At 44.3% G+C, this 13,063-nt stretch overlaps 3 protein-coding genes across 4 annotated transcripts; 2 read left to right on the top strand and 1 right to left on the bottom strand.

Annotated features, from left to right (window-relative positions):
• The first annotated feature begins 797 nt into the window (after positions 1-797).
• LOC118732263 (keratin-associated protein 5-5-like) lies at positions 798-1,597 on the top strand. The gene has a single exon (XM_036461380.2). The coding sequence runs from the start codon at positions 870-872 to the stop codon at positions 1,203-1,205; it is 336 nt and encodes a 111-aa protein (XP_036317273.1). The 5' UTR covers positions 798-869; the 3' UTR covers positions 1,206-1,597.
• A 593-nt stretch (positions 1,598-2,190) lies between these two features.
• LOC118732264 (keratin-associated protein 9-1-like) lies at positions 2,191-7,412 on the bottom strand. Its single transcript, XM_036461381.1, has 3 exons — positions 7,240-7,412; positions 6,191-6,519; positions 2,191-2,246 (listed from the first exon to the last, which is right to left on the bottom strand). The coding sequence occupies exons 1-3, from the start codon at positions 7,410-7,412 to the stop codon at positions 2,191-2,193; spliced, it is 558 nt and encodes a 185-aa protein (XP_036317274.1).
• Positions 7,413-9,577: 2,165 nt separating this feature from the next.
• On the top strand, positions 9,578-10,528 carry LOC118702114 (keratin-associated protein 4-3-like). 2 transcript variants are annotated; one of them, XM_045570782.1, is made up of 2 exons: positions 9,578-10,013; positions 10,182-10,528. In XM_045570782.1, the coding sequence occupies exons 1-2, from the start codon at positions 9,578-9,580 to the stop codon at positions 10,253-10,255; spliced, it is 510 nt and encodes a 169-aa protein (XP_045426738.1). In that variant the 3' UTR covers positions 10,256-10,528. The 2 variants fall into 2 exon arrangements, with proteins under 2 accessions (XP_045426738.1, XP_045426739.1); XM_045570783.1 differs by having other exon boundaries at positions 9,578-9,911.
• The last annotated feature ends 2,535 nt before the right edge of the window (positions 10,529-13,063 follow it).

Genomic DNA, 13,063 nt, shown 5'->3' on the forward strand with positions numbered 1-13,063 from the left:
GGATTAAAGAAAATGAGAAGGAAAGAAAAAGAAAACAGTGCATGTGTAGTCAGTGACATGAGGTCACTGAATCTGCTGGTTAACAAGGTTAGAACTGGAGTCACCAACTCATCCTGGTTTACCCAAACTGCCCCAATCACACCTTTGGGGGAGTCCTGCATCCTAGGAAACTTCTGAGTCCTGGGCAATTAGGACCACTGGTCATGTAGGAAGTGAAATGATTGATGCTCTCTCAGTCCCAGCTTCTGCTTCCACCCAACGTGCTTTGGTTCTGCTGTGCATATGGAGGAGATTATGCCAAACATCCTCTACACAAGTGTCTGTGACCCAACCTGGATGCACAGGTGAGGTGGTGGCTCCAGAGAGATTCCTGTCACAGTCTTGAATCAAGCTTTGGTGGGCAAACAGACTTGGACTCAGGCATAATGTCAATTTAAACCATGAACATATCAGCATCATGTCCCTTACACAGGGATACTTCTGGATGTAAGTACAGCCAAATACCCAATACTCATGTACTGACCCGCATGAAGCCATGAGGGTTGCTATCATATGACCACAATATGACCAAAGCAGGAACCATCCTGATGATGGGAATGCCTTCCTTTTATCTAAAAAAGTTTCTGTGAGTTATTCTCAATTAGGAAATACATTAAATACCTATTTTCTAAACATTCATATCATATAGGGAACAGCTTCCTCCTTGACAATTTCTCTGTGATTAACAAATGACAAACAAAAACAAGGAAAGTCTTACTGATTGGTCCCAACATTGGGTGCCCAGTGTATAAAAAACCCAGAACGGAAGAAGTCCTCAGAATCTGAGAAACTCACCTCTGAACACAAACTCACCTTCTACACTTGACACCATGTGCTGCTCCCCTTGCTGCCAATCCAGCTGCTGTGGATCCAGCTGTTGCCGGCCCAGCTGCTGCTGCCGCCCCTGCTGTGTATCCAGCTGCTGTCAGCCTTGCTGCCGCCCCTGCTGTGTGTCCAGCTGCTGCCAGCCTTGCTGCCGCCCATGCTGTGGGTCTAGCTGTTGCCAACCTTGCTGCCGCCCCTGCTGTGGGTCTAGCTGCTGCTGCCAGCCTTGCTGCTGCCCAACCTGGTGTCAGACCACCTGCTGTAGGACCACCTGCTGCCGGCCCAGCTTCTGCTGCCGCCCATGCTGTGTGTCCAGCTGCTGCCAGCCTTCTTGCTGCTGATTGCCCTGACTTAAGAGTCACCACCTGCACACAACACCTACTGTGAACTGACTTGCAATTTTGGAAATAAATTCCCTTACAAATGTTGCTGAAAGCCAGCATGTGGTCACCAACATTTTTGTGACTCATTTGCCTGTTAGCAAGTGTATGAATCCCCCCGACAGGGTGCAGTGGACATCCCCGATTCTTTTCTTACGTCTTGTGGACCATGTGCCAGCTTCGTGCATCCTCACTATGGAGTGTGACCTACGAGTAATTTAGGAAATCAAACTCTCATTACTTCTTCGTGGATTTCTGCTGCTGGTCTTCATAATCATGTTTCTTTCTCAGTGTACTCATGGTTCTTATATCCTGCTGTTTTATTTCCATGATCACTTTGAATTGTCTCTGTAGATGCAAGAATTCCATCCTATATTTCTTAATAAATCCTGTACCCTTACGCATCACCAGTTGCATTTGGTTTTATTACACAGCATTCCTCATATAGGGACTTATGCACGTATCACATATCGCATGCATTTCCGTTTTGAGCTTCACAACAGCCTCTCACAAGTTATATTTTCAGCTTGCTGATGAGAACATTTCACTGGATAATGCAGCTAAAAATGGACTAAGGAGACTGAAGACTGGGCCTCCTGCTCCTCTCAAGGGCACTTGCATTCCCGTATCGAGAAACGTCGAGATGAACCTGGGATGCCCACCAGCAGCCTGTGCACTTGAGTTACTCCTTTAACAATGGATGAAATCATCTTCCATCTATGCAGCACCTCTGGGTCTACAGAGTCCTTCCCCAGTCAGGGTCCCACAGCTCATAGAGCAGTGGATGTTTCAGTGAGGATGGCGGTTAGTTTCAGTTGGCGTTGGAGAGCTCTCATGAATGCAGGGTAACTTTCCTTCTCTCGGGCTCTGGTCACCCCCCGCATGAATTCCTCTGCATCGAGCAATTTTGATCATCCATTGTGTCCTCTTAAGATAGGCTCCCTTATCAGGACTTATTCTTGGCATCACATATTTCTTGTGTGGCCTCTTTCTCCCGCATCCCTGTTTTAGAGCAAAAAGGCATTAAGTAATTCTCTACAAAAAATACTCCCTACATTATGATCCCCAACTTTAAACCAACTTGCTTCAGTGAGTTTTTATGAGGGATGTTACCATATTAGGGGCTCGACATCAGTCCCTGCTCTGACAAGTAGCACCTTCGGTAGAGGCAGCTATGGTGGGCGAGGGTGCATGTGGCTGGTTCCACGCAAAGCCTGGGTCCCTGCCACCACAGTTCCTTTGTTTGTGGTCTACATTGGAAGCACTGGGGCACCTGAGGAGGGAGACGGGATGAATTATCCCCAACTCCTGGTTATCCAGTGCCTCCCAAGTGGTGGATACTCTTGTGGGCACTGATGTGGGACACAAAGAGGGAACACTTTCTGTCCACACACATGGTTATAGCTACATGATTCTTCAAATCTCTGGATCTCCAGTCTTTCTGTCTTGCTCCTTCCAGGTCTCAGACCAATCGTCCGTGCTTCCTTATAGCCCATGAACGTCATTTCCTTGTCCACTTTGTTGTTAAGCAAAATTTACAACTAGATGTACTGCTGCTCACAGTTCTTCTCACCGGGAGTGTTTTCCCTTTCCACTGCCTTGTCAGACCAGAAATTGTTGACCTATTTTAGTAAAAATTCTATATGGGGTATAATAGCTGCTGGTGGGGATACTAACTGATAAAATTTAAAGAATATCATGATTATATATCATATTCCATTAGGTCTCTGCCGGGATAAATGGAGTTGTAAGGCAATCTTGCTTTAGTCATTTAGGTCAGCACTAAACCTCCTGATGTGCTATAGCTTCTTGCTAGTTCCTTGGTCTGGAGGTTTAATTTGTAAATTTGAAATAAAGTTTATGTTAAGTTAGGGATATAGGCATAAACAAAAAAGGCAAATCCTAGTTACTGAGAAAAAATGGCAAATAAACTATTCTTTACTATTTATTAAAGATTAGGAATAAAATATGTTTTTGTGATACCCCTTGGAAATGTAAGGATGATGATATCTTAAAGACTGTATCTGCCTACAGTCCAGCTAATATAGTAAAGGAGGCCGGAAAAGAGAAAGAAAAAATTCCAGATTAATCCATGGATGGACATACTATTTAAAGGGAAAAAGAAAGCAATAGACAAAAGGAAGATGAAATTATATATGAGAAATATTCCCATGAGTATGAATAAACATATCCTGCATGCCCCCCACCCCACCCCAACACACAGCTAGGGTGCAGCAGAACAGGAATTTGAGGACTCTTCCATATGATTCTAATTCTCATAACCAAGATCTATGATATTCTTTTCCACAACAGAGAGTTTACAATTAAAGATAGAATTTGAGATGAATAGCTGCACAGTTCTAGAGGGAACTTAGTACAGACAAGCGATGATGCAAACTAGCAGCCTCTTTACAAAACTGGCTCACACTGAGTGGCTCTGTAATCGGGTGAAGGACTGCAGAACTTTTTCCTGTTTCTCTCTAGAAGTTCTACAGTTTCAGGCTTTACATTTAGATGCATAACCCAATTTGAGTTGGTTTTGAATAACATCAAATATGGGCCCAATTGGGTGTCTTTTTTGTTTGTTTGTATGTTTGTTTGTTTGTTTTTGCACATGGATATTTACTAGTAGCTGTTTCAGCATCATCTGTTCAAAAGAGCACACTTTCTTTTTTTTAAAATATATTTTATTGATTTTTTACAGAGAGGAAGGGAGAGGGATAGAGAGCTAGAAACATCAATGAGAAAGAAACATCAACCAGCTGCCTCTTGCACACCCCCCACTGGGGATGTGCCCGCAACCAATGTACATGTCCTTGATCGGAATCGAACCCAGGACCCTCCAGTCCACAGACCGACACTCTATCCACTGAGCCAAACCGGTTTCAACAAAAGAGCACACTTTCTCTGCATATTAATTTGATACCTTTTTAAAAAAATCAATCCCCCCCCCCCCCATTGGACTATATCATTAACATTTCCCCAGTGGCCTCACAAGAGATTTAATTTAAGTCAGATGGTGTTTTGCAGTTTATACAATTTCATGCTAGTTATTTTGCTTCCCTCAACACTGATTTCCTCAGCTCTTCCACGGAGGCAGTAATATCCACTTTCCAGGGTTCTATGAGAATAAGAGATGATGTAGAGCAAACATCTAGCTCAATACTCAGCACAGAGTAGGACTTCAATAAATGTTAGTAATTCTTCCCACTTATTTTCTATGTTGGACACATCCTCTAGAAAGATCACACTTTCCGTTATATCCAGTGACATGACCCTAAGTATCTCTGCATCTCTTAAGAGGTGACCACAATAAAAACTTATTTTTCTCCCAGAGCTATATTAACCCTTAATGGCTAATACATCTATTCTCTTTATTATTCAGTTTTTCATCCAACAATCCAGGTTTCCTCTGCCCATCTTGACTTTGAATAATACATCCTTCATTCTTCCTACTTTTTTTCTTTCTTTTTCCTGAAAATTCTGAGTCTTTATCTCAAGAGAACATGGTAAGCTGTACTGTTTCCTTTTATGGCCTAGAGATAATGACTGGATCAAAGGTTTATGTGCCCATTGCATAGTTACCTCAAATCTCAGGACTCTAAAAATGTATCTTCCTTTAACAACTTCCGGGTCAGGAGATCAAATTGCCTCAAAGTTTGGAAGCCTGGAAAGTATGGCCTGAGCTTGTGTGCTTTGCAAGTGTGAGTGTTAATCCAAATTTCTGTTGAGATAAATAAAATATCACCAATGCCTATTCTATGACACTCAAGAACAAGTTCCTCTCGGCAAGGGGAAGGGCCGGGATACCAACCACACTCACGTTACTTTCTGATGACAGATTGTGCCACTTACAGATCAGAACTCAAGGAGGCTGTCAGAGCTGCCTTCACTGATAAAATTCTTAAAGCAGCCTCTATTGATCAGAGAAGTAGAGAGAATATTTGAAAAGAGCTCTGTAGACAGAAAGGTATTCTGTATATGAAAGGTGTGACTATCCCCATTGTTAAAAAAGCAACTCAATGTACATACCTCCCCTGTGCCCAGTCACCAGTTTGTTCTACCTGCAGAAAAATGTAAAGAAAAGTGCCCTGGACCTGGAATCAAAAGACCCTGTGTACGTAGGACCTATTATGTCAATTATAAGCCACGTGTCAAACCATTTTCTGTTCACTGAGAATGATAATGGGATGATAATTTTTGCTCTGCCTATCTTGTAAGGCCATTGTGAGACTTGAATGAGATAAAACATATAAGCTGCAACTCAAAAGTAAGGCTCCATAAAGGCAGTATTATAAACAAATAAACAAAATACAAACATATGATGCAAGATAGTATAGATTTTTATTAGGAAAGAACAGTCAAGAAGAGTGTTCAAATTGATATTGAAGAGTTTAGTAGCCTGGCATAAATTATTAAATACAATGAATAGGTCTAAAAAGATGATCAATATTGATCATTGTGCAGAGCTAAATATACAGTCATAATAATTTGTTTAAGTTCCATAGAGGCAAGAGGGAAGGACGACTTTCATCAGGCCTGAGACCATTAATTCATGTTGAAATCAGATGGAGCTGACCAGTATCTATACATTGATCAAGAGGAAATGAAGAACAGAATCGAAGGGAAGTAGACTGCATCGCCTCAGTGGATTCTCAAGAATTATAGAAAGATGAACGAAGTTGCGTCAGCATGTTGTTTCTCAGCAAAGCTTGGGGAGCCAGTTTCTTGCAGGATCAGAAACTTTGGCAAAATGGTCAAAGAAATATGTCTTGTCTCTGGTGGGCAAGTGGATCAGCAGCAGCAAGGCTGGCAGCAGCTAGACACACAGCACGGGCGGCAGCAAGGCTGACAGCAGCTGGACACACAGCAGGGGCGGCAGCAGCAGCTAGACCCACAGCAGGGGCGGCAGCAAGGCTGGCAGCAGCTGGACACACAGCAGGGGCGGCAGCAGCAGCTGGACCCACAGCATGGGCGGCAGCAAGGCTGGCAGCAGCAGCTGGACCCACAGCATGGGCGGCAGCAAGGCTGGCAGCAGCTGGACACACAGCAGGGGCGGCAGCAACAGCTAGACCCACAGCAGGGGCGGCAGCAAGGCTGGCAGCAGCTGGACACACAGCAGGGGCGGCAGCAACAGCTAGACCCACAGCATGGGCGGCAGCAAGGCTGGCAGCAGCTGGACACACAGCAGGGGCGGCAGCAGCAGCTAGACCCACAGCAGGGGCGGCAGCAAGGCTGGCAGCAGCTGGACACACAGCAGGGGCGGCAGCAGCAGCTAGACCCACAGCAGGGGCGGCAGCAAGGCTGGCAGCAGCTGGACACACAGCAGGGGCGGCAGCAGCAGCTGGACCCACAGCATGGGCGGCAGCAAGGCTGGCAGCAGCTGGACACACAGCAGGGGCGGCAGCAACAGCTAGACCCACAGCAGGGGCGGCAGCAAGGCTGGCAGCAGCTGGACACACAGCAGGGGCGGCAGCAACAGCTAGACCCACAGCAGGGGCGGCAGCAAGGCTGGCAGCAGCTAGACACACAGCAGGGGCGGCAGCAACAGCTAGACCCACAGCATGGGCGGCAGCAAGGCTGGCAGCAGCTGGACACACAGCAGGGGCAGCAGCAGCAGCTGGACCCACAGCATGGGCGGCAGCAAGGCTGGCAGCAGCAGCTAGACCCACAGCATGGGCGGCAGCAAGGCTGGCAGCAGCTGGACACACAGCAGGGGCGGCAGCAACAGCTAGACCCACAGCAGGGGCGGCAGCAAGGCTGGCAGCAGCTGGACACACAGCAGGGGCGGCAGCAACAGCTAGACCCACAGCAGGGGCGGCAGCAAGGCTGACAGCAGCAGCTAGACCCACAGCATGGGCGGCAGCAAGGCTGGCAGCAGCTGGACCCACAGCAGGGGCGGCAGCAAGGCTGGCAGCAGCTAGACCCACAGCATGGGCGGCAGCAAGGCTGGCAGCAGCTGGACACACAGCAGGGGCGGCAGCAGCAGCTGGACCCACAGCAGGGGCGGCAGCAAGGCTGGCAGCAGCTAGACCCACAGCATGGGCGGCAGCAAGGCTGGCAGCAGCTGGACACACAGCAGGGGCGGCAGCAAGGCTGGCAGCAGCTGGATCCACAACATGTGGTCCTGCAGCAGGTAGACTGGCAGCAAGGGGAACAGCAGGTCATGGTGTCAGGTGTAAAAGGTGGGCTTCTGAGCAGAAAATAATTCTTAGGATATGAACTCTTCTGCCCTCCTAGACCTTTTATACACTTGTTCCCAAATTTGGGACCAATGAAGCGAAGTTTCCTGGTTATTATTTATGACATTTCTTCATGACCATGGACAACTGACCAAGGAAGAAGAGTTCCCTAAGAATTATGAATGATCTGAAAATAAAATGATAGAATTGTCCTCCTAATTAAAAGATAATCTATAAGAACTCATTTCCAGAAATGGGAGAGATAGTCAACATCAAAAGAATTATTAACTATGAATCATCCTTTTTTTAAAGAAGGAGCACATCCTCTGGTCATATGCTAGTTCATGCTGGTTTGGAGAAGAGGCCAGAGCCATTGTCACTGACTTTTCTCCCTTGATGCTACTTTTATTGAAATCCATCTCTGCAGACAGAGCATGTTGTTGATAAAACAAAGATGATAAATTCAAACTACATTTTAACACATTTTTAATTAAAAAGAATATTTTAATAAGGCTTTTTATCTATGTCACACAAAACTCAATGACTGATTATTCTCTTAATAGCAAGCAAGTCCACATGGGCATGTATATTCTGCAGCAGGGATGGAGCTCAACTATAACTGGCATGATCTTTTCCACGCTGGGCTCCAGATTTGTTGGCTGGCCAGACAGCAAGTGTGTTCTGGGGACACTATATTTACATTTACTGGTAAAGAAAAAGCAGTTCGCCTGACAACTCCAAGAGTTTGCTCTAAATTGCAGTTTAAAATTACAAATGCCCAGGAGTGTAAATGGAGGGACAAAAGGGACAACAATGACTCCATCATGTGTATCAATGGAGCGAAGCAAAACAAGGTGCATCATAGTTTGATAACTTAGAAATTTCCATATTTGGATAACTTTTAAAAAGAAAGAGCCTCTTTGTTTCACTGGCAGCGATGTGGCGCCTGATACAGCCTCCTGTGCTCTGAATTAAGCTGTGGCTAAGGATTTCTGGCCCCTCTGCTGCTGGGGTGGCCTGACTTGGCTGCAAAGGTGGAGAAACCCCATGTTCGCAGGTCCAGCGTATGAGCAATGGCATTTTTCACTCAACATAATTTTCTATTGAGTCATCCAGGTTGTTGAGTATTAATAGTTTATTCTCTCTTGTTGCTGAGTAGTATTCAGTGGTATGAGTATACCACAGTTTAATCACTCATTCATTGAAGGGTATTTGGGTAGTATCCATTCTTTGGCTGTTATGAACAGCATTAGTACAAACATTCACTGTATGAATAAAGTCTTCTTCTCTGGTAGAAATGTCCATGATTGCAATTTCCAGGTTATATGGTAATTGCATGTTCTGTTTCTAAAGGACCTGACAAACTGTTTTTTAGAATACCTACATCATTTCACATCAGTATTATAAAGTGATATCAAATTCAATTAGATAATTATAATCATTTTTTCTTTCAAAATTAGATAGAATGCATATGTGTCATTTGGTTATTTCATAAAGAAGAGATATGATAATGTCTTGTGCTAAACAGAGTGATACTGCCAATAAGAAGCTGTAACAACATGAGGAAATATGCCAAAATGCATTACTTGGAATTCCTTTCCCAGCTCACTAACCACCAGCCTGTATCTAGAGCCATACCTTATCTCACTGCTCAAGAATCATTCATGGTGAGGGGGTGGGGGTTGGGGGGAGGTCTCCTACTCCTCTCCAGGATCCCTCAATATATCATTCTGAGAATTATTCCATTCCCATTTGTCTGTGTCCTAAACTCGCGACTCACAGTTTGGGCCTAGGCTGAGTCACGGAAATGAGAAACATATGGGCACTTAACAACAAACAGCCAGTCCCGTTCCAGCCAATTGGACAGAGAGCTGCAGTCCTGAAATTAGATGATACACACAAGGAAGAAACACAAGTGTTGACTTGAAGAAAAGATTAGAGTGAAATACATCATAGAAAGGAAGAATGCATTCTATCTAATTTTGCAAGAAAAAAATGATTATAATTATCTGATTGAATACTGTTTACCTATTAAGATAAACAATAACAAGGAAAAAATTGCCCTCAACAGGGTATAAAAGAGGGCCCGAGCAGAGATTCAGGAAACTCACTCTCCTAGAAACTCACCCAGAACCTCCACCCTCCGACACCATGGTCAACTCCTGTAGCTCCGTCTGCTCTGACCAGGGCTGTGGCCAAGGCTGCTGCCAGGAGACCTGCTGCCGCCCCAGCTGCTGCCAGACCACCTGCTGCCGCCCCACCTGCTGTGGCTCCTGCTGTGGCTCCAGCTGCTGCAGGCCTACCTGCTGCACCACTAGCTGCTGTCGCCCCACCTGCTGTGGTTCTAGCTGCTGCCGCCCCTGCTGTGGCTCCTGCTGTGGCTCCAGCTGCTGCAGGCCTACCTGCTGCATCACTAGCTGCTGCCGCCCCACCTGCTGCGGCTCCAGCTGCTGCCGCCCCTGCTGTGTGTCTAGCTGCTGCCGCCCCTGCTGTGGCTCCAGCTGCTGTGGCTCCAGCTGCTGCAGGCCTACCTGCTGCATCACTAGCTGCTGCCGCCCCACCTGCTGTAGCTCCAGCTGCTGCCGCCCCTGCTGTGGCTCCAGCGGCTGCCGCCCCTGCTGTGGCTCCAGCTGCTGCCGCCCCTGCTGTGTGTCTAGCTGCTGCCGCCCCTGCTGTGGCTCCAGCTGCTGTGGCTCCAGCTGCTGCCGCCCCTCTTGCTGTGGCTCCAGCTGCTGCTGCCCTACCTGCTGCCAGACCACCTGCTGCAAGACCACTTGCTGCCGTCCCACCTGCTGTCGCCCTGTCTGTTGTGGATCCTCCTGTTGTTGAACTACATTTTTCACCCCCAGCCCTGAGTCTACTATCAGTGCATCAAGCTTGTTCTCATTCCCTTTATCCATAGGACCCCACCCTGTTCTAATCTGTTGCTATGTTTATTAACTCCTGCCACCAAGCAACTATTTAAAAAGTAACAACTTAAACTAAATACCACACAAAACCTCCAAGCTGACGTTCAGTCAAATGACCAAATGTCTACTACTTCATGGGGAAGATTTCACCTTCACACTGAATGTGTGCAGTAGAGTAATCATGTCTCAATAAATACTTGTTTTCCTGGTACCAAAACATTTGTGGCTTTTAATTATATTTTAGTTTTGATTATGAATTGGAGATGAGTTTGGATATTTGTTATGGGCACAGAGAAACTGATTTTGCATATAGCCATCAAAGCCTATCTATATATATAAAAGGCTAACATGTTAAATATCCATTCAGGTAATGATATCACATAAAACGCCCAGCTCCCTCTCCCTTGCAACAGGCCATTTAACAATAAACAGCACCGTAGACCTGGTGCCCACAAAGCAACACTTGTCTTCCCCTAAGTGGGACACAGGCGGCACCACCACCCCAAAACAACATCCCACCAAATTGCAGCTGATGCTGCCGAAACCCCATAGCACTATTGCACCCAACAGCCCAGCCCAGCCCAGCCCAGAAATGATGGCTGTGGGAGCCAGGTAGTGACGTTACATAACAATGCCCAGCTTCCTCTCCCTAGCAACAAGTAGCTTCCTTGCAGTTTCTTCAGCCCATGAAAACAACTTGCTTTATAGCCAGGTACAAACATTTCAGACTTTAACCAAATGTCCGTAAATCCTCATCTCATTTGATCCTCCAAGAAGTCCTGGAATAGGTAGATAGGAGACTTAGGGGAATCCTCTTTTCTTTCATTAGCCAGAAAACAGAGATTTAGAAAGCTTAGAAACTTGACCCGACTGAAAAGAAGTAAGAAATAGGAGACCTTGAAAATGACTTCAGGTTTTCTCACTGCACAGAATATAATTAAACACTGCTGCAGTTAAATAGTTTACCCTTTGTTCTCACTGCATGATCTACAATACTAATTTGCTTTGTGTTGACATTTACTGCTGTGTTGCTCACAATTACCTGAAAGAGAAGTTGGAGTGCTTCACTACAGAAAAAGTGTAGCTACCTCAGAAAGCAGGTCTAATTAAGCAAGTTTATTTTATATATATAAAAGGCTAATTGACTTGCACATACGAGATACATATAAAGCTCTCGCTGGTGCCAATTGCATGCATGTTTCAATCTGTCATTGTTGTTCATGAATTTGGTTGACACTTCTATTATAGAGAAAGGGCAAATATGATATTAAAAATATTTCTTCTAATTAATTTCCTTTCAATGTGCACGAATTGGTGCACCGAGCCACTAGTATCAAAGAAAACGCCAAATAATTAGTCTTTCTCCAACCAGACTGCCCACATTGTCTGCCAGCAAGTTTATTGAGAGAAGACAAGAATATCTTTTTTACTCACTGAATTATGAACCATTTAGCAAGATCCTTGTGCTATTGGGCTCCGGGAAGCTTATAAGCTGAATGAGACCCAATTCCCATCCCTCAGGTAATTCACAATGAAGTCTTGGATTTAATAGAAAAATATATATCAAGTAGAGTATGTTGGTAATATTGGAGAAAAAGAGGATTCTATTCTATTGGAGAAGATAATATATAAGGATTTATTTCTAAAAATAAAATGTGTCAAGTCTGAAAATTGAGGGGAATGTCCAGATCACACACATAAGACAAGACAAAGCAAGAAGAGGAGTGAATGAAAGCATAATGTTTGTATTCTTATGTAGGCAGTCTTTATTAAAAAGTATCAGAAAAACATTGTCTCATATGCTGCTAGCCTGTGGACTGTGCCATCTCCCTCCACCTGGAGTTGCTCCATTTTCCCTGGTTTATACCAATACAGTGAGCTTCCAGATAAGAAAACATTTTTTAAAAGGTTTGAAAATCATTAATTGAAATAACAAATTCACATCAATATGAATAATGTGAATAAAATACTTAGAAGATGGCATAAGTGGGAAAATGTACATGAGAAATGTTATATTTGAAATATTAGTACTAAAAGGGAGGGAGAGAGGGAGAGGGAGAGAGACCCAAAAAGCCACTGAAGTAGCAAAATTCTTCAATTCTTCCCTGATCTATGAGTTTTGCTTATGGCTGGCAATACTGTTTTGTATACATAAAATTTTCTAAGGGGTATATCTTTATGTTGTGCTCTTATATTTAACACAACATAATTTTTTTAAAAAGACATATATGTTTCTGACTTCAAGGCAATAGACTAGAATTTTCAGATTTTTATATCAAATCTGCAAGAACCTCTTTATTTCTTAAATAAAAATTGGATTGAATAGAGTCCTAGAGAATTAAGTACAAAAAAAGGTTGCAGTTTAAAATCACCCTGTAAGGGAAGAATTATTTTTTAAATGGTATAGGTTGGCTAGTTAATTGGATAAAGAAAGAAGGAAAAAAATCAGAGATACTAAATTCATTAAACCAAAACAAACTTCAATAGAGTGAAAAACTCATTATAAAAACAAAACTGTTAAAGTTCTAAAAGAAATCAGGAGGGATTTTCAAACATAGTGTTAAAGCTTATCCTAAGCAATAAGAACAACAAAGCCACACACACACACACCATGAAGGAAAAAATATAGCCAATTAATATAAATAAATGTGACCGCAGCTGAGTCATCAGTAGGTCTGTCATAAGGATTCCTGGGTCATTCTTTTTCCCACATTCCAGGTCATTTAGA

Source organism: Pipistrellus kuhlii, unplaced genomic scaffold, assembly GCF_014108245.1.
Source record: "Pipistrellus kuhlii isolate mPipKuh1 unplaced genomic scaffold, mPipKuh1.p scaffold_m20_p_37, whole genome shotgun sequence".
NCBI lineage: Eukaryota > Metazoa > Chordata > Mammalia > Chiroptera > Vespertilionidae > Pipistrellus > Pipistrellus kuhlii.